Source organism: Pyrgilauda ruficollis, unplaced genomic scaffold (assembly GCF_017590135.1).
Source record: "Pyrgilauda ruficollis isolate IOZ18807 unplaced genomic scaffold, ASM1759013v1 scaffold9, whole genome shotgun sequence".
NCBI classification, from domain to species: Eukaryota; Metazoa; Chordata; class Aves; order Passeriformes; family Passeridae; genus Pyrgilauda; species Pyrgilauda ruficollis.
The window spans coordinates 13,126,982-13,148,029 of NW_024531043.1; the positions used below are offsets into that span (position 1 = coordinate 13,126,982).

The 21,048-nt window shown below is 42.3% G+C and overlaps 1 protein-coding gene across 1 annotated transcript in view; it reads right to left on the bottom strand.

The window, feature by feature from the left end:
• The window catches only part of LOC121364941 (transmembrane protein 132D-like), a 186,620-nt gene extending 166,276 nt beyond the window's left edge, over positions 1-20,344 (bottom strand). Inside the window, exon 1 of the mRNA XM_041488710.1 lies at positions 20,266-20,344. Within this exon, the coding sequence (XP_041344644.1) occupies positions 20,266-20,344 (79 nt within the window). The remainder of the gene's footprint in view (positions 1-20,265) is intronic.
• Between the last annotated feature and the right edge of the window lie 704 nt (positions 20,345-21,048).

Genomic DNA, 21,048 nt, shown 5'->3' on the forward strand with positions numbered 1-21,048 from the left:
GACTGGAACAACTTTTCTGTCTCAGAGATCACTCCTCCAAACCTGCCTTGCTATGGAGAAAGATGTCTTCCAGACAAAGTTACTCAAAAGCAAAATGTGTTCATTGCAAAAATGCTGTACAGCTCACCTGCAGCCAGCCATCCATCAGCGCCGGCGCAGGAGCTCTTTCCTCAGCAGGGAAAAACTGGAGCTGGAGTTAGAGGAAAACTCCAGTTTTATCATTTTTTCATAACCTTAGAAGAAATAGGCATCAAGAGAATAAACTTTCACTATTCTGTCATAAGATGCATTGTTAGAAAGGCTGAAAATTACTACTGGAATTAAGAAACGAGCCTGAATGAAAACTGCAGTGAGTGTAACTGAGCAACTGCAACCCATTGCACTTGGAGCTGCGTGTAAAATCCATTTATCCAGTGGGATTTGGGGATTCCACTGCCTGTTCTTCAGTGACAGACTGGCCTCCCACTGAAGCTTTGTGGAGGAAGGAGAGATCCCTCTTTATGCAAGACTGATAAGAAATGCGTGACCTGTGGGTCTGCATGCTCCCCCAGCTCCCTTGGGGTCACAATATTTATTCTGATCTGCAGCAGAGACAGAAGAATGAGCCAAATGCAGCTAAAGCCCCAATTCAGGGAAGCAGCAGAAGGGAAGATATTAGGGTCAAGTCCCCAGCAGGACTCCAGAGATTTTGTTGACTTTACCAGCAGCAGAGCATTCTAAAAATACTGGGAAGCTTTATTAGTTGAGCCTGAGTTGGAAATGCATACATGTCTGTAATTTCAAGTTTGCAGTTACATTTCACCTGTTTTCTTGTCTACACAGACCAGAAATAAAGTCAGCAACTAACCAATATAACCTGACTTCCCATTCTTATAACACGCCTTATTTAAGGATGCTGAAGGCATTGCAATAAATATTATCATTCCAATAAACTTTGCAAAAATATAAATAACAAGGATTTAAACAGACTACATAGATTTTCCTTGCCCTGCGTGAATTTCTCCTTCCACTCAAATCACCAAAGAAAAAAACAACACACAAAACAACTGCAGTTCTAATCTTTCAGCCTGCACTTACAGGATTAGGAGTTAATACTTCTCATAACTGTAGCCTCAGTCTGTTCTTCTGGTGTCTCAGAAAGAAGTAATTGCAATAACTTCCACAGAAATTTTATGGATTTCTTTTTATTTGTCTTTAGACATAAACCTTAAAGACCCAAATATGTTCAAGGTTTCCTCCAAAACCACAGAAATGTGAAGCTTTTGTAATAAATGAGAGGTTTACAGCTAAATCCTCAAAACTTCTCAAAAGCACCAGATGCCAGGGGAGTGATTAATCTCCCCGAGCAGAGTCCAAGCATCCCCAGAGCCTCACCTGCCAGCGATGCACAGAGGGTTCTGGGCTTTGGCAGGGAGTGCTCAGGACAGCCTTTGGTAGCAGGGGAAGAAATGCTGAGGTTTTGCCTCATAATCCTCTTCTAACTGATCTGCAGTTACCAGAGGAGCATCACAGGGGAATTTCTCCCCGCTTACAAACACATGGAAACAGAACACTTCTACCAAGAACAAACGTGTGTACAAGTGTTTGCCACATCCCCTCCATGACTCACAGGCAATCTTCATGGAGAAGTGTACCCCATATTTTATAGTCTATATTAATGTCAATAGTATTTGCTTTTTTGAGTGAGTCATAGATACATGATCTCATCAAAGCTATTTTCCCCCAAATACAAATTTCAAATTCTTTCTCTTTTTTGCTATAACAAGAAGCTAAATCAGAAAACAAGGAGCTCAAATGCAACGTTTTCTTAAGGTAATTTTTAAAACAAAACAGATGTACATTTTTAAAGATCACATCAAGGTTTGCCATATTAGGGAATAAAATCAGGGAAAGCACATGTATCAAATATATGTGCTGGGAAAGCAGAAATTACTCTAATTAGAAAGTTTCTCCTCCTGCTGAAATCTAAACAGACAAATTCAGTCTCCTGTTAAAGCAAGTAAATCCAGAGTAATCCCCCAGAAACTACTCCACCGTTATATCAAGGTAACAAGTAGCTGAATTTAGTCAGGGTTCTTGAAAATCAGATTAAAATGAAGCCCTGCAAGTGCTACCTACACCCAGAGAGCATCCCATTTGTGTAACAGGTCTGTCGTGCTTTAATCAGCAGAGGATGGTGACGGGCTGAGATGAAGGCTGGGCACTGTTAATGAACCTTTGCAGTGTCTGGGTCATTAAACACCCCCAGAGTGCCCTGGTGCTCCCGGGGCTGTGGCACACGCTGGGATGTTCAGCTGGGCACGGCTCTGTTTCTGCATTTGGGTAAATCAGAAGCATATGCAGCATTTATTTTTAAGGGCTCTTCCCCGGCATCCTCTCACGTTAGTCTGAGGCATGAACCCCAGAGAATCTGTCTTTTACCCACATGGAAGGGGCTGTGACTTTACAGCAAACCTGGGACATTTTGTCCTTTCAGAGAAACGTGAAACATGCACCGAATGTTGCCATGCCACCTGCAGGGAGAAAGTCCAGTAAAATTCACAGTTCAGAGAGGTAAACACCAAAAGCTTTGGGAAAGGCTAATTTATTACATCTGTCACACTCAATTACAGAGTCTGCAGTAATCCAACACATCCATTGTTTTTCCCTCTTCAGACAGAAAAGAGCCAATTGCCCAGGCTCAGAATTAAACATCTGTTTCACAAAACAAAGATATTAACCTCTGAGTTCCGTTATGAACCAATAAAATCCAGTCATTCACCACTACTCAGTAACAGGTGTTTTCTCCATTACACAGATTGCTGCAGCCAAATCCTCAACTTAAGCCACTGCAGTGATTGAATTTTGAAGGTACTACGTGGGCTGTTATTAGTGCAGGGATACAGATGCTTCTTTTACTAATACAACATATTTATTTTAGAATGTTCTGTGGTTTCTGTCACTGTTACATAGATGTAACTAAATATTTAGACATAACAGAATCAAGTATTGCAAAAGAAACAAACACAACTGGCAGCTTTACATACTGGAAAACATCAAATCGTGTTTCCATATTAATCACAAGGCTTTTCAACAGTATAACAATTATTTCATTGTTTTAATTGTTATCCATCCTTAGTACATACAAACCAATCACAAATAAAATAGGAAGCAGTCCCGACCACAACGTTTTGCTTTCAAGGAAACCTTCACAATTTTGGAAATAGAACAATCCATACTGAATGGGGTTTAGTCAGGCTCCTCAGGAGCAAAAAGAATGGTGAAATTCCTCAGAGAGAGGCAAGTTCTGCCCCCAGTGCTGCGATGTAAATCCAAAGTGACTGCACCTCATCTGGAGCACGAGTCACTCTGCAGGAGCTGAGCACTCGCTTCTCCTCCTTCCAAATTCTCCCAGACACCAAACTAATGAAGTACAAAGAGTGTGATGTGTTCTCCAGCAATGAGCAGCAAGCAAAAGGAGCATTAATGGAACAACAGCAAACAAAGACCAACAAAGGAGCTTTAACACAAGCTGCAACCATCATAAATCAAACTCTGGTTTTCACTGATTGCTGTCCATGCAAACTGAAATTTGATGTTAAAAGCACATCTCTGGCTTCTCAGCCCTTCAGGGATTACATGAACATAGATCTACACCAAAAGGGCAAAGAACACCAGCACTGAAAACTGTTCTGCAGTGTCACTGGGTCACTCCAAAACCTCCCCCTGGGAACAGTATTTCCATGGCCTAGGTCTGTTTATCACAGAGTTCAGGGGGAATTTTGAAGCCTGATAACTCGCAGTAAATGAGAAGATGGAAAGACTGGAATGACTGGTAAATGATCAAAATTAATCTCCATCAGTCTCTAAGCACAAATAGCATTTTGCTTCTCCAAAGGGTCAAGGATTAATTCCATTTCAGAGCACATAATTGCAACCTCTTCTGTTTCTTGAGGACGTTCACAATATAGTAGAGATTTTCCAAAAATATTATCTGGCATTTCTAAAATGTGGCTATAATGTATTTCAAAAAGCATTATGTTAGCTATCTCTAAACATACCTCTACATCTTTTTATATTCATGCCCTAATAGGCAACTGCCAAGTGAGTACCAATTAGCTCCTCAAAAGCATATAAGGATTAACAGTCCTTAAACTAGATGAATATTCCAGAAATCAAAACTGCAGGAAAGCCATTTAACCCAACAGAAATGGAACAGAGGCACAGGATCTGCCCAAAATATCAACCTTCATCAGGAAAAAATACAGAACAGGCCTCCTGAAAGCCTGTATATATTAACAGGATCATAAGAATATTTTCTCCTCAGATTTTCCTAAGCAAAGTTATCAAAAGGTTACAATTTGAGGCAAAATCCCCTTGAGAAGAAAAATAAATCTACCAAAATAGCTGCAAACACATCCCATGGATTAAAGGTTATATAAAAGCCAACAGGTCAGAAATACCTCTCTTCCTCCTCTCCCTCCACAATTCTATCTAATTAGATTGAATGCCTTTTTATTTTGTTCAGTGCAGAGAATTCCTGAAATCCCAGTTTAATCAAGCCTGAGTCCTACTACTCCTCTGAGGCACCATTTTCTTCAAAGCTGTAAACTTCAGCTGAGGTTGTGTTCATTTTACAGTATTTCTTCCCCCTTGAATTAATAATAACAACAAAAATCGAATAGTATCCCAGTGTCTCACCTACACTTTATTAAAGCACTTAATTTCTGACCCTTTAAATATTCTCCTTTATGCCAAGGCCTCTGTCCTGTGTTACTGACAGGGACATGTAGAGCAGATGAGCAGCAGGAGGATGCTCAGGCTGTGGGGCCCTCGGGTGGCAGTGATACCATTCCAAAGGACCCCAGGAACCACACAAAAGGTGACACTCACTGTTCCCTCAAACTGAGGGCCAACTTATGACTGATTGTGGCTGCATAACCCCAAAGACAGGGGTTGAAATCTGGCTTTTTATATTTGATTGGAATGCTACCAGTGTTACAGCTCCTTCCATCAGAGCTGCCTCTGGCCAGAAGAGGCACTGGGCTGGATAAAGTCATGAGGTCCTTTTCTCAGTGTCACAGAAGGGCTCAGACAGGAGCTGATTTTGGTGCATTAAAAAGGCCCCAATACTGGGCACTAAAGATATGCTTAACCTAAACAGAGAGTGACCCTTATCAAGGTAAAACAGGACCTGCTTAACAGAAAACCAGAAAATTCAAACTGGAAAGCAGCAGCTTTTAATTACCAAGGTGACAGTCAACAAAAACAAGCTTTGCCCTTTTAAAGGTGACCAAAAGAAGGAGAATGTGCAACACTAGACTCAGTACAAAGGTGAAACGATGGATAAAGGTCTAATTGCACGTTTGCCATTATAAATGGAGAGACTAGAGGGCCTTACAGGCTGTAAAAACAGTAAATTTGGTTAGTGGCTATAGAACTCTGGACAACACCTGACACTCTGGTCACCTCCCTGTGTGTCCAGGGCAGGGAAACAAAGGCAGCAACCAGCAAAGTCACCCTCAGCTCCATGCCCACCCTGCCAGGGGGCTGCCAGGGCATCCTGGATTCCAAAAGCAATGGCCAAGTTCTCCTCTCTCGGGATTGCTTTCTTCTCCCACTCTTTTGCTGCTCCTGCCTTCCCCTCCCAGAGAAATAAATAAAGGAGATCTTTGTCATGGTAACTGTGGAGCTCCTCAGACAGGCAGCCTCCCAAGGAGGATTGCCTCTGAACAAGATGCCCACCAGATACTCCAAGGAAAATCTCAAGGGAAATAAATACTGAATTACTTGGATGCTTTAATTCAAGTCTCAGTAGCCAAGGTGTCTAAAATGATATCCAATCAGCTCACCTACCCAAAGCTTGTAAGAGCACGTGAAAAAACAGCTGTCTGTAAACTTCTTAATACGGGAGAGGGATTGTTTTCTAAAAAATGGAACTTTGGTCTGCTTGGAATATGTCTGATTTAACAGAATGCCCTGCATATCATCTTCTGGGGCCACCAGCTGTGGAGAGTGAATATTGTGATATTATCCAGCTCTGAAACAATGTAAGAGGAATTTAATTTTAGAAGGCAGATATGGATTGTTCTGTGTATACAGGAAGCATGAAAGCATTATTTGGGAATGATAAAAAACTGTCTTTCAAGATAGCACTCTTTGTGCAGTCCTGGGGAAGGGAGAATGCAGCTCAATGCTGTGATCAATGAAAATCTTAACAACAATCCAATCAATGTGAATCTCTTTGGAAAGGACATCAGGACATGCTGCTGTTCATTTGCCTCAGGGAAAGGCTGGGCTGATTTGGCTGCTTCTCCACAAACCCCTGAAATTTCTGATGCTCTAATCCAATCTTAGCCTTCTGACAGAAATTCCAGATGCACACAGGACTGCCACCCTGTTTCCTAAGGTTTTATGGAGTTTCTTTGCTCTTTCAACAAAATTCAGGCTGGGCTTTAACGTACAAAAATGTGAATGAACCTGGTATCTGTAAAACTGTTTCAAGATAGTTTTAAAGCAGCCTTAAGTTCTGCATCATGGACATGGGTCTGGAGTGAATGATGAACTTCCAGATATTCATGACTGATCTGAAAGTGACTTCAAATTTCAAGACAAAGAAGTTCTGCCATCAGAAGATAACACAGAGAAATTGAATATATATAGGGGAACAGAAATTCTGAATTCATCATTTTCATCCAGTTTTGTTGTAATAGTAATATCAGCATCCCTGAACTCCAGACAAGATTCTATCCACTGAGCTGGGAGCATTTTGGTTCTTAAATTTAAAACCAGATGCTTCTAAAAATCTAGCTTTCATCTAAATAGAGAAGAAATGTGTTGCTGAACAGATGTATTAATGCAATATTATCTTAAAAGCAGGAAAATAATCAACCAAGATAAGGCCATTCTTACATCACATATTCACTAAGTATTACATGCTTCCATGTTTTATTTTAACTATGTGGAAACTAAAGCTATTTTAATTAAAGAGAAGGCAGCTACATAAGCTAGAACTGGGAAGTGAAATGCCTTAAGCAGTTCTTTGGAGGACTTCACAATGTCTGACAATTGCAATCTATTAGCTACCCCTCTCTCCACAGAGATCATGATTAGCCAGCAAACGTGCCCTTTCAATTCACTCAAAGCTTCAATCTATTCCATCTGTGCTCTCTGAACCTTTCATTTCCAATAGGTTCGGGATAATTCAGAGCAGCCAGGGAGGCTGACAAGCTCTGCCTTGCTTTCACATCCTCAGGGCTACATGCTGACATCTTCGAATGAATTTAGAAATAAATACAATATTGCTGCTTTCACACAACATCATCATTCCTCTGAATTCCATTAAGGAAGCACACCGGTATAATTAGGAACTGGGCCATGACTCAAACAGCCACTTGCCCTCATGCTGGTCTCACAATTCCACTGTAATGGAATAAGACACTCCTGTGAGCTCGCAGTTTGACCCAAAGGCTGAATGCCTTAAGAATCCAGATGGACAAAAAAGGTAACTGTGATGCAGATCAGTGAGCACTGGAAGAGTCCTTGCACCTTACTACACACCCTCTGAACAGCAGTGGTACCTGTGCAGAGCTACAGCTCCCACATGGAATTTGTCTGCTGGGAGTGATTGTGGTGGTGGGAGAGAGGCAGGAAGCCCACACGAGATCTGATGAGCATTAGGACTTAAGCAGCTCAGTTCAGGAGGAAGGAAAGAACCAAGAGATGAAGAACTGGGAAGTGTCTGGGTGACAGGCAGGTGTGAGGTCCCATCCAACAGCAGTCTGTAGTGCTGAACACAGCACTGAGAGCCAAGTGTCTGTTCTGTAGCTGCAATGGGATGTTAGTTTGCTGAGGTCTATCAGCTGCAAATATAAATATACCAAGTGATCACTGTCAAGCTTCTTTCCATTTTGCCTGGTTTCTATGCTTGAACAACAGCTAAGGTTGAACATCACCTGGTTCTATAATCATGCTCTCTGCAAGGGAATGAGAATGAAAAGGCCTGGGAACAGATTACTGGATGTACAGTTTGATGCTACAAACAGAAAGCATTAACTGCAGCCTATGAAGGCGCTCAGCCCTTTTTCTTCTGAGATCTGGTGAGCGTGTGGCCTTGGGGTGAGATTATTCACAGCCCCATCTCTGTTGGAAAGCTTTTCTTTTTGGTCCGTTAGTTTTCCATCAGATCAAGGAGCTCAACCACCTCAGTAGGCAACTACAGTATTACTGGAGCTGGTGCCTGCAAAGAAAAACCCCAGCCTCTATAAATGAGGAAAAAATATTAGTTTTCAGCTGTCTCTGCGAGCTCTCTGCATGGCTCATTACTCAACTGCAGAAGTGCCAGTGCCACACAGGAAAGAGACTGCAGCAGCCCCAGCTGAGGCTGACTGCTGCTCAGCAGCTCTACCATCCATGCTCCTTTTCAGATCAGATCCAGCCCAGTACAGAATTATTACAATTTTTTTTTTCTGCTTCCAGTTTACAGTCTAGATTTAAGTGAACAAAATCCAACACACAAAATACAACTACTGCACCTGCACTCTCCCTGTAAAGTGGGGTTTTTTAATTTCCAGGAAAGTTCTGTCAGAACCATTTTCTGCAGCCAAATTACAAAACTTCTGAACGTTGTTTCTGTGAAGTTAGACCTTGACTCCTGAAGGCTTATTGTTCCCAGCTGTGTTTTCACAGCACTTAGCACAGTTTTCCCAGCAATGCTGTGTGGTTTCATGATTCCCTCCTCTGGAGCTGCGTGGCATCTCCAGGAGCACACAATGCAGCATTTCTCTGGCCCAGCTGATGCCTACTCGTGCAGGGCAGAAGGCAAGTTCCATTGCAAGAGCTGAGAAAGAAACAAAAACCTTCCCAGTATCACCCTCGGCCAGCAGGTCAAGGGAAGACACTGAGAGGATTTGCAAAGTGTGAGAGCTTCCATTATGCTAAGGCCAGAAGGTGCAGAGAGAATTTTACTACTGGAAAAAAGAGGTGAGAATGATGAAGCTTGCATGTATGTGAGAATATTTTACTGCAAAGACAAAAAGAGTTATTTTCAACCATTGAATGCAAAGGAGTAACTGAGCATCAGTTGTTCTGGTTTTCCTTTCAGGGGGGTGAAATAAAGTACAAACCATTTCACATGAGACTATTGAGAAAATAAGCAAAACTACCTTAGCTGCTGCAACTTGCATTCAGCATAAGCAAAATTATTATTTATTTATTCCATGAAAATTTATGGTAGTTTAATATTTGTCTTAGTCTGAAACTAAAGTGTAAAGAAGGGATTGTGTCTTCTTAATTTAAATTGCTTTGATAAACGTGAGGGCAGCTCTGCAGTTTGGTAGAATACAAGTTTCATTGGATAAGATCAAGTATTTGTGTAACTGAACCCATCAGACTTCCTGGGATGGCTGTGGTGAGGGGCTGTGCACACCCTGGGTGCCTGGAGAAGCTCACAGGGCAGCAATTCTGGTTTTCTCTATCAATCATGCAACTTTCACAATCCCATCTTCACTATCAGTTCTTACTCTGCAGAGTACCACCACAACACAAAGTTCAATCTTTATTTCTTCTTCTTGTCTTCCAATTTCCATAAATTTCTTCTTGCTTGCCCTCAATCTGAATTTTCTGGGCTCCCAGCCTAGAGTTTCAATTATTTTCTGATAACTCGTATAGGTCAGTACTGAAGTTCAATGTCATCTCTAAATCTACGATTATATATGGTCTGTTTTACTCCGTGGTTCCTACTGTTCATCCCACTGCTGAACACAAGACTTGGTGTTGGAAGGAGAACAGTAGCAGCACTGACCTATAAATAAGGGGGCAAGAGAAAGTGCAGGAATTATGGAGGGATTCACTTGCTGAGTGTCTGAGAGAAACATTCATTCAGAAATTGGAGAAGAAAATGATGAGGTGCTGGCAGTAACATTTGCTAAGGCCAGGTCGGATTCAGACTGGAAGGAATACAACGATCAGCTCTTCCTAAGACAGATGTCAAAGAAGGACAAAAGATAACTGAGACTGCCACAACAATTCCACAGAGGACATTTTGATAGTGCCTGTTTGTAGGAAGAAGATAGAACAAGGGAAAGAATGTGTAGTTCTTGTGACAAATTGATCAAAGTGGCAGCAAACATCTGCAACAAGTCAAAGAGAGGCCCAAAAGGGAACGGTGCAGTCAGCACAGATGTGAGGATTAGAGGGCTGCTCTTCTCAGGCGGACGACAAACGAGAGTGTACTTGTTATGGAAAAAAGGATGGCTTTAGCACTTCCCTGGATGAACTGAGACACTGGAAAAGCCCTCTTACACCAAATAACATCCTGCAGGACTCTTTTAGCATTTGGAGGGAACTTTTCCTCATCCCTTGATCTTCACTGTCTCCCAACAACTTTCCAGACAAGTTGTAGGCCGTAAGTACCAAAGGGCTGGGAGAGTTAACTACCTGAGAAATGATCATCTGACCCACTGCAATCGCTGAAATCCTCCAAGGTCTGGGAATATCCCCTCTGCACCTCAATCTGAATTCACTGCTCCTCACTTGGGCTGCCAAACCTAGGGCTGGCAGCAGTGCAGATATGCTGCCAAAGTCATCCTACTCTTCTGGACCTGCTGAAAGGAAAACATCCTGCTGAAGACAATCTCTTCATGAACCATCATTTTATTATTACTGATGCGATTTGATTATTTGATGAGAACCTATAATGTACACACAGACATTCTAAGCACCAAACTATAAATACAGGAACAAAGGTCTGCTATGTTTAGTATTCTCCACTTACAAGCATTTCTCTTTCTTCAGGGTCTGATCCAAACCAAACTCATAATTCTGACAGGAATAGATGAAAGGATGAAAGGAGCACATGACTGCATAGAAATAGAACAAAACCAAACAAATACATGCTTCACCAGTGATTATTGTACCATTACTCTGATCTACTGCTGCTCAGATAAAGAGGCTAAATAAAAAGGCAAGCAAAGACCCAGTTGATGCTGATACTTGTATTGTAAACTGCTGCAGCTGAAACAGCAGGGAACATCTTCAGCAATATCCAAAGTTATGACAGGACAAATGGGGAAAAAAGGTAACAGCAGCAGCAAACACCTGTGGACGATCACAGATCTTAAGTATTTACCTTAGATAGCTTTACACAAATGAGTAATTAAGAACAATAAAGGAGCACTGAGATACCACAAAACATCAGCCTGGTGGACAGCATTGACAAAGAAGGAAATGCCACCTTCTTTGTCAAGGGAATTCACAGTGATATTTTCTTTGTATTTTTTATAACATGAAATTGGCTCCAGGTCAGACTCCACATAATTTAGAATAAAAGAACCTGAAGACTAACAAACAGAATTGTGTCTGATTCTCTGTGTGCTCATACAAGTTAGCTCAGAAGTCAGAAAAAATCCATTTCTTTTGACTCTTTCTATTTCCACGTCCCATCAATAACACAGGGACCAGCCAAGAGTCTCTTTCACCATCTCATTACCACCACTGCCCACTATGTTCACAACTTACCAAGTGAAGGAGCCTAAAATAAACCCCAAAGACTTGAAGGGGCAAAGAAGGAATGAAATATTTCTAAGATCTGTACCATCTGCCAAAAAAACCCTATTTTTTCATAACTGGTTTGTTGCATTGTTAATACAGACATTGAAAATATTTTCTTTAATAGTTTAACTGGACTACATGGACTACAACAGAAGTAAATACAAAGCCATCTTTATGACATCTTCTTATAAAAAGCTTTTGACGTTCCCTTTATCATGCTGCTGTTTGAAAAGGCTTAGATAGCATATTAATTGTAACATAAGGGGATGGCATCTACTCAGTCTCTTTAGAATATTTTAAACACACACTTGCTTTCATCATATCTTTATTTTTTTCCTTACCCCACTCTTCTTTTCTGTTCTTACAGGCCTCTGAGCAGCTCATGTTGTCCAGCAACACGTCCATCAGAATGTCACATTCCAATTTTTAATATAGATGCTAGAAATTAATTAATTTCATGTTGTAAAATGTACAGCAGATGCTGTATGGCTGCAAGTAAACCAAATTCTGCTCTGAGCACCTTGTATTCTGAGCAGACAAGACAGTTTAAAAAAAGGGAAACAGGGAACTGGAGTGATTTTTCAAAGGTTACAGAAAGCCAATGGATACCCACACTCCTAAATCACCATCATGAACCACTACATTCCCTGCTCTCATAAAGAAGAGAACTCTAACAAGGTAAAACGATTGCATTTTTGTAAAAGGATAATAATGCCTGACTTAAAAAATGGGATGGAAAATAATGCTTTATAAGGTCATTTACAATAATAAACCAGTACTATTAGAAGGCCACTCCAAGCTATCAGTCATTTTCCCACTTTAGAGCCTATCAAACAGAGATATTTCTGCTCCACAAAATATCAAACAGTATGAAATCCTCAATTTTGTTGGAGATGCCAATGTTCGTGTGTGGCTTGTCTGAAGAGATTTTGTTTATTTTTAAAAACCCTGAGCATGCTGCCAGGGCTGTAGTACAGCCTGGCTCAGTGGAAACCCATTAAAACCACTTTGCTGGGCAGATGGTGTCAGAGAGTCAGGAGCACAGAACAGAATCCCACTGTGCACAAGTGTTCAGTATGCAAGAAATCATCTCCTATCAGACAGTGCTGCAGGGGACACAGGCAGCCACAGAGGAGAGAGCAGAGCACAGCAAAGTCAGGGTAGGCTCACAACCCAGAAATATGGAAAAGGATATGGAACAAGGGAGCATGAACGGGGGAACCCCACGTGAGCAAGGGCAGACCTACACAGAGCACGAGATGGAGCTTCAAAAACAACACACTGCTTTTATTCACCGAAGGGGTAACCACTCTTTGTCATTAAGAGGGATAGCACAGCTCAAATGAGATTCTGAAAAGTGTCCACAACATTTTGGACCCCCATCTTTCACACCCTGATTCACAGGGCTGCTGGGCAGTTGGCATTTCTGTAGAGTTCTGGGAATAGGTACAAAGAAACTCATCAGTGACATCTGGAAATGGCTTTGCCACGACAGTCTGAGAACACGACGAAGTCGTGTAAGTCACGTATCAGACATGCACTAACACAGCAGTACAGTGCATATGTTCCTTCCAGAGAAGGAAGGACAGGTGTGTTCAGTGTTTCCAGATGAGTGGCTAACTCTGTAGGTGAGCACAGCACCTAACAAACTCTGGGTTAAAGAGATCCTAAACAGAACAAACACACAGAAAATGAGTGTGAAAGTATTCCCTGTACTCTGCACCATGTGTGGCAATGAACTTCCAGCGTGTGGGCACCTCTTTCCTCTGCTGGGCACAATCAGCTGCTCGCTTCTGCTCCAAGTCCTGTACTGTGAACCACATAAAGAGATCCTTCTTCATCTTCAGAGCTACAGACTTGTGACCCTGAGCAAACTAGATGCCATTTTTATTTCTGAGAACAAGGTAAGGATGACAGGAGTGTAACTGCAGGTACATGGTGCATTTACAGATTTATCACACTGCAAAGTTTTCAAGAGCTGAATAGTTCTTTCAACAGTAGCTCAAAACACAATCTACAGAAACAACATCAAGTAGGAAAACCTGACAATATACCCCACTGTTAGCAGCAAAGTAGGAAGTTAAATGCAGGAATCTGACACACAGACAAGATAGATAACTACCCCATGTGTACCAGCAAATCAAAATTAACCAAGCAAGGCTGATTACATTAGGACAGAGATACAGTGCTAAAGGATAAATACAGGTATTACAAATATAAGCAGATGCAAATCACCATTATTTCCATGAAGATGAGTAGAATGAGTCACCATGGCTCAGCAGAAAATGGAGGATACATTTATGTGCTAATCCAGAATCTTTGGTCCATGAGTGGATTGAAGACTATGTGGGATTGTTTCCTTCCCTATATTGTGGATTGGATCAATATTCAGAGACACCACTGACTGGTTACCTCTGCCAGCTTTTGGTTCCTTCTCTTGCACAATGAATTTTACCTAATGTATACTGAAGACATAAAACTACACTTTTAAAAATATTAATAAAAAGTGAGTGATGTTGAGGGCCCACAAAATTCAAGGTTTTGAGACCATTCAGCATTAGATGAGACTACACTCTGTGACTTGGAGATTTTTTAGCATGCAGGACATGCAGACTCATCTGTGTGATTATCTGGACATCTGCCTTGCTCCTCAGCAAGGGATCTGCAGACTGTCTGCTCAACAGTCTGCCTCTCTTGGAAGCAAACACATCAAAGGACAAGATGTGGAGCATCCTGGTTCAGTTGAGAGGAGCTCCTGTTGCTCCTTAGTCTGTCTCAAAGCTGTGTCCCCCAATGGTAAAGAGTGTGTTGACATCTTCCCACACCTCTGCTTGTGGTGCTTGTTATTATTACCCCTGCTGCTTTTTTATACATACCCAGCTAACTGATTTCTTTTATTGTTTTTTTAAGAGCTACATTATTCAGTATCCTTCCCCTTCCCACAGTTTAGAATCTACATGGTCATTTTCAGATGTGGGTCTGTTTTGCTTACGAACCATTGCCATAGCAAATTTCTGAAACACTTCAGCCAAAACATCCTTGCAGCAAAGTCTTTATTTGCAAATAAAACCCCAAATAACTAAATAAACCAAACCAATTCAAAGTAACTTTAAAAACAGAGCCAGATGGGCCCGAGAGAAGGTGAAGTGACTACAAGAGGAGGAAAGAAGCCTTCTGTTTTGTAAATCTGGGAAAATATGGCAACTTTGATGACTCTCCTACCAACCTTTTATATACTGCTTGTACAAGAAACCAAAGTGCATTTTGCTGAGCCACTTCCAGGGAGACAATTGTCTGCAGCACAGGAAACTCCCTCAAGGAATCTTTCTGGAAACCTTGATTAAAAAAACCCAGCAGTGAGAACAAACAAGCATCCTCTGTGTGCAGAGCAGAAGCTCTGAGGCAGTTAATTGACCCAGAGTGCAGATGCCATAAGTGACTGGCAGGGTTCTCCTGCTCTGCCCACCGAGCCACTGCTCAGTGGTGATTTAAACCAACCCCTGCTGCACTGGCTCACAAACACTGACACCAGCAGTGCCTGTGTCTGGAGCACAGAGGCAACACCAAACAGCAACACTTCCAACTACCACAGTTAGTCTCGCTACACTGGTTTTTCTCTTTCAAGGGAAAAAAGCCATCTAACCTTCCGACAGCAATCCAGAGCATTTTACACAGTACCCTGGTTTTGGTATTGTCACAAAGGTCTTTGTTTACAACCAGACACAAATTGGGATGCAGTCTGAAAGCAGCCTTGTTACTTCCATTTCCTCCCCTCGGTTTTTTCTCCCTTGCACGCAGAAGGTTTCTGGCACTGGTTTCACAACACTGCTCAGATGTTCTATGAATCACCACCGGTGTGTGGGCTACAGGCTGAAAAACACCACTCCAGAAAACTCTGGCTACTCTGAACCGAAGCCTGCTGAAGGCACTGAAATGCCCTCTCCTACTGCAGTGGGCTCAACAGCAGGCTGGAACTCCCTCCATCGCAGAGCTGTGAGTTACACCCTCCTCTGGGTCCAGTTTAAGGCACAGGAATAAGCAGGAAATGGAAGTTTGCCTTGGTACCACGCAGGCTGTGCTTTGGAAGACGAAGAGTTTCAATCCCTTGGCTCGGTGGGGCCACCAGACCAACACCTTACATCAGAATTAAGTCTATTCAATAAAAGAAGAAATCAGGGATGTGAAGAGGCCAATCCTCATTCTGCAGTTAACTGTGCCCACATTTCAACCCCGGGGCGAAGTAGCCTAACATTCTCAAATACGTACTTTAAACTGTTCATGATAATTACTGTTATCTACATGTCTCAGAACTACTTAAAATCCACTTCATTTGGAGCTGCCATTAATAATGCAGCAGGCAATACTACAAAGACTGGTGAAAATCAAGTTATTTAATGTAGCACTTTATAAACCAAACCAAACTTGTGATGAATCTCAGCTGCCTCTTCAGCTCCCCTGCAATCAATCTGTCTGCAGTCATGTTTATGTATCCTAGGGCCTGTGATAGACTGCCACTAGACTTGGCATCCACAACCACCTCAGGAGCTTGATTTAATGTGAATGCAGCATGAAAAATCAGATTATCTTTTGATTCTCTCCTTTATTAAATAAAACTGATCTTTATTGAATAAAGCTGCTTTTATTAATATCTAAAACATTGGTTGGTGTCACAGAGCCTGCCTGTCCTAGGAACTAATAAAAGAAAAGACAGAAGTAAAAAATGAGAACATTACAGGGAAATATTAGAAACCAAATCACATTAAGCCAGTATTGCAGCTGACAAATAAAACACGGGTCTAGCTGTGGAATTTTTTTGTTTAAGTCTGAATGTATTATTTTTACTGAAAGAAAAGGAATCAGAATGGGACTTTTCCCACAAATGCTCTGTGGCAAGAAACACAGCAAGGGTGAAAAAGTGGAAATTGTGTTCCCCTTCCCTTTTACAGTGTCTCAAACAACTTCAAGTTCAATGCAGCTGGGACAAAGCACAAAAACTTTGGGTTTAAGGAAACTTCTTGAGCTTAAAGGTGGAAAGATTCAATTTATTTTGGGGGTTTTATAGAAAACTTTTGGGGGTTTTGCCCATAGGCAGAGCTCACAGGAAAAGCTCCTAATGACCACACGTGCACTTTATGTTCATGTGAAAGCAGCAAGCACATTTTCCATCCAGACCAACTGCACAGCCGGAGCAAGAGATGCCAGGAATGGGTCTGTCCACAAGAAACACCAGCACTGTTACTTTGAGATGAAGAATGTGTCCCTCATCATCACAATCACTACCAGTCAACACGAACTGTAATTCAACCCTTAACTCTTGTCTAGCCACCACCAAGAAGGAGTGGAAAAAAATACATCTCATAAATTAAACAATCTTTGATTTTAATCCCATATACAGAATAATATCCCATTACTAATATACTACCACTTTTCCACAGAAATGAGCCAAAACTAGACATTTGGGGGTTTGGGTTCCTTGTTTTCCCACACTCACTTTGCTGTAACAGAAGATTTGCATCACTGCACATGCGCTCTGCACATCTCTAGCTATGGGGAACACCCTGAGGGGATACAAGGAAATCCTGCCTAATACACTTGCCAAGCCTCCATTTCAATAAAATTGAGAGAAAAAGAAAATCAAACCAGCAGCTCTGTGGGTTGAGATATCATTAGAGAGCAACTTGCAGGAAGCTTTCTGCCCAGGATGACACAGAAGAATACAAAATGCTCGGCAGAAGACAAGCAGAACAAGTCACTAAAATACTCACTTGGTTTTTGCTGTCTACTTAAACTTGAAATTTGAAATCAATGAAATCCAGTTTCATATGGAGACATTCATAATGAAAAAGGCTCCTCAATCTTTAGTTTCACAACATACATCCCGAAAGTGTTTGGCATCTTATGGGAGATGCTGTTTTTATTCTAGACTTAAGCCAGGCATGGAACCTGGAGCTCAAAAAAAATATGGAAGTTTCTATTGTACTCCAGTGGAGCTGATGAATTTCCATTTAAACAAGAGAACAAAACACCAACATTATTGTGCTATTACTGTATATAGTCTGTTTTCATTAGCATCAGCTGGACCTGGTTATTTTTTGACTGAAGATTTCTCAAGAACTTCTTCCCACCTTTGATAACAAACAGCAAAACGCTGAACTGACGGAGGGCCAGCATTGGCCTCCTAGGACTGACTGAGGAAAACTCTGCTGAAGACAAAGCTGTGAACTACAGTTACAGAGCATAATCTCCTCTGCCCTTACACATCCCTGTACTGTTAGGCTGACAGTGCATTAACACACGTGGATTATATCATCACTGACAAGCTGGCCTGGTAGGATCTTTAGCTCATTATTGAAAACAACATTTCATTTCTCAGGCTGGAGCTCTGCATTTTACAAGATAAAACAAAAGCAAAATCACAATAGTATTCTCAAGTCTTCAACATTATTACCTGAAAGATTCGGAAACTGTGCAGTACAAGGTGTGTTGCCATGGTTCTGAGTAATAAGCAGCAGCCCTATACACAGCAGACAGCTGATTGCTGTTGCATGTTAAAAGCTTTTGTATCTCTTTAGGAAAACTTTGTCATCATGTCATAAATGAGAGATTTTCTATTAGCAACAAAAAAGCATCAAAGAAACATGCCCTGTAGTAGTACTCATGCCTGATGTATTTTTTGTCTGTTCGTCTTACTCTGTGGAGGGGGTGGGAATCAACCTTTTACACTGTGAAGTTCATACTATAAATCTCTGGTCTTTCCAGTGTATTAAGGCATAGCAGTGCAGATGGAGTCTGTCACCAAAAAATAAACAATTGCATTAAAGACAGATATCTGCATCACTAAACAGTGGTGTCTTGGATATCCGACGTGCAAGATCAATAGCACAGCTAACACCAGTGGCTCTGGAATCTCCTGATCCCAGGTTTCATGGAATCACAGAATTCTTCAGGCTGGTAAGACCCCGACATCATCGAATGCCACTGCTAAGCCAGCACTGCCCTGTTCACCCCTGACCACGTCCCCAGGCACCACATCTACAGCCTCTTAAATCCTTCCAGGGATGGGGACTCCACCACTTCCCTGGGCGGCTGTGCCAGGGCTTGATAACCCCTTTGGTGAAGCAATTTTTCCTAATACATCTTTCAAAAGAGATGTGACATTTCAGAATGAAATCACATATGAATGCTATAATTGCTGAGTTGGCAGTAAATGAAATGCTGTATTCTGTAAAATTGAAATGCCATTTATTCCAGTCCTGAAATAAACTGCAATCTCAGTCCAACACTATGTTAATGCAGTGTTAGGGCAGCAAACTCAAACACAGCAAAAGCCAGGGAATGAAGTTCATACTCTTACTGCACTGTGAGCCTATCCAAAGTACTGATGACATTGCTTATAATAAAATACATCATTTACAACCTAGCTGGGCAATCACAAACTACTGGTGTGCAATGTGAATGAAGCAATCTCTTGAAAAGACTCTGAATTCTAATCCCTGCTGCTAATGCATTTCCAATTGCAACTTTAGAACAGGACTTGCATAGGCACTGCATTTAGGGAACATTTGAGCAGCCTTATAATTTTGTTCCTTTATTCTTTACCTGTTCTAAGGAAAAAAGGAGGAGAATGGAATTTGATACAGGGAGTGCCACAGAAATACATAACTATGTATTCTGCCTTCTGTCAATAAGTTCATTTGTGGATACAAACTAATTAGTAAAAATAACTCAGTTAATGAAAAAAGAAAAGTGCTGATGTCTGGAAGCGTAAAAGGGCGTTAAGAATAACCAATAAATTTTTTTAATAGGGATATTTATAAGCAGGGCTCTTCACCAGTATGTTTGCAGAATCACAGATTAAATGCATATGCTCTGATTCCCCTGCGAAGAATAAACCATGTGAAAACTTTGTTTTCCTGCCAAAATGTAAGTGCTGATGCACAGTATCTGCTCGGTAGAAATGTATACTTCTCCTAATTTATATGTCACAGGAATGCTCAGAATCATCTAAATTAAGTATTGCAAAAGTGCATTCACCTTTTGGCTGAGGCCATCGATGGAAACTTTTAAGTTCCGAGGAAGCTTCAAATGCACACAAAAATATGTGCAGTGCCTGTGTGCTGGTTTTCTGACTGGAACTGTAAACAAGCTCGAGGGCTCCAAGAAGGAATCACTGAGTTGTGTGAAGTCATGCCATCAGGACATTCCAACTCTATTCAGCATGCAGGATATCAGACACCTGCTACAGCATCTCATCAAAGCTTTTAAATGTTTCACTAAGTACCTGTTTCTTTGGTCCAATAAAACACTGCCAGTCAGTCTGAGATACAGGAATTTTAATCTGAAAAACGGCACAGAAGATAACGGTGGGGCAGCCAACTCCAACAGCTTGTACCTCTGTAGATTTCAGATCTCCATAACAGAAACCCTTCATAATCCAAAGCAGAGCAACCAGCTAAGCTCAGCAGCAGCATCTTCTACGCCACCAAAAGTACAGAAAGGAGGTAACAGATGCCTCGGGAAACTGCCAGACTGTTTGTAATGGTCAACCAAGGAAAGATCCTTTTCCCCTCAGGTTTTCCCATCTCATCCTCTGTGTTTTTGACTAACGCATGGCTTCCCCCAAGTCTTTCCGTCTTGAACTGTATAGCACTCAAGGCATTACAGAGAGAGAGGTGAAGGGCTGGCTGTGCAAAATAAGAAACAAGATGCAGTGAAACAGAAGCGATTAAGACTTACCTTTGGAAAAAACTGCTGCCAGGCTCAAGAGGAGAGGCGACAACAGATGCCCCATATTGCTAATCCAGGAAGCACACATCCTACGGTTTGCGGAGCACTTAGGGATCAGTTTCACACACTTGGTAGTCAAAATCAAAACCGGTCAGCTGGAGAAGCTACATTTTCAGAAAAGGTCATCTGGCAAGCGCAAAAAGCATTTCCTTCGCAGAGAAGACTTACTTCTTTAGCGTTAACCCTCCCCCTTCCTCCCTCTTTCTTCAAAACAGATGATGCTGTGACAAAACACCCCTCTCCTCGCAGTAAATAAAAAGGAGTCAGTTTGGACTCAGACGTCGGCGCGGAGCCGCAGCCGCCCAAGGCGGGCGAGCAGCGCCGTGCCCGGCAGCCCCGTGTCCGTGCCGGGCGCTGGGCAGGGCCGGTCGGGGCAGCGCTGCCCTCCCGCCCGCCGCGGGATGCGCTTCACACGGCCAGCGCCCGCATCGCGGGGAGCAGCGCGGCGGCTCCCCGGGCGGCACCAAAGTTTTCCTTTAGGCGATGTTCATCAGCCCGGGAATCATCCACACACGCAGGGCTTGGTGCTGCGCGCTCTTTTTTCTTTCGTTCAAGTTCTCGATTTCCTCATTGACCTGTCTGACTTTGTGCACGAGAGGGAGATCACAGGGAGAAGGTGACGGCCGGCGAGGCGCTCAGGGCTGCCGGGGCCGGCGGCGGCGGCCGGCGCGCACCTCCCGCCCCCGCGGCCCGGCCCGCCCGCCCGCGCCGGCCCCGCCGCATCCCGCGGGC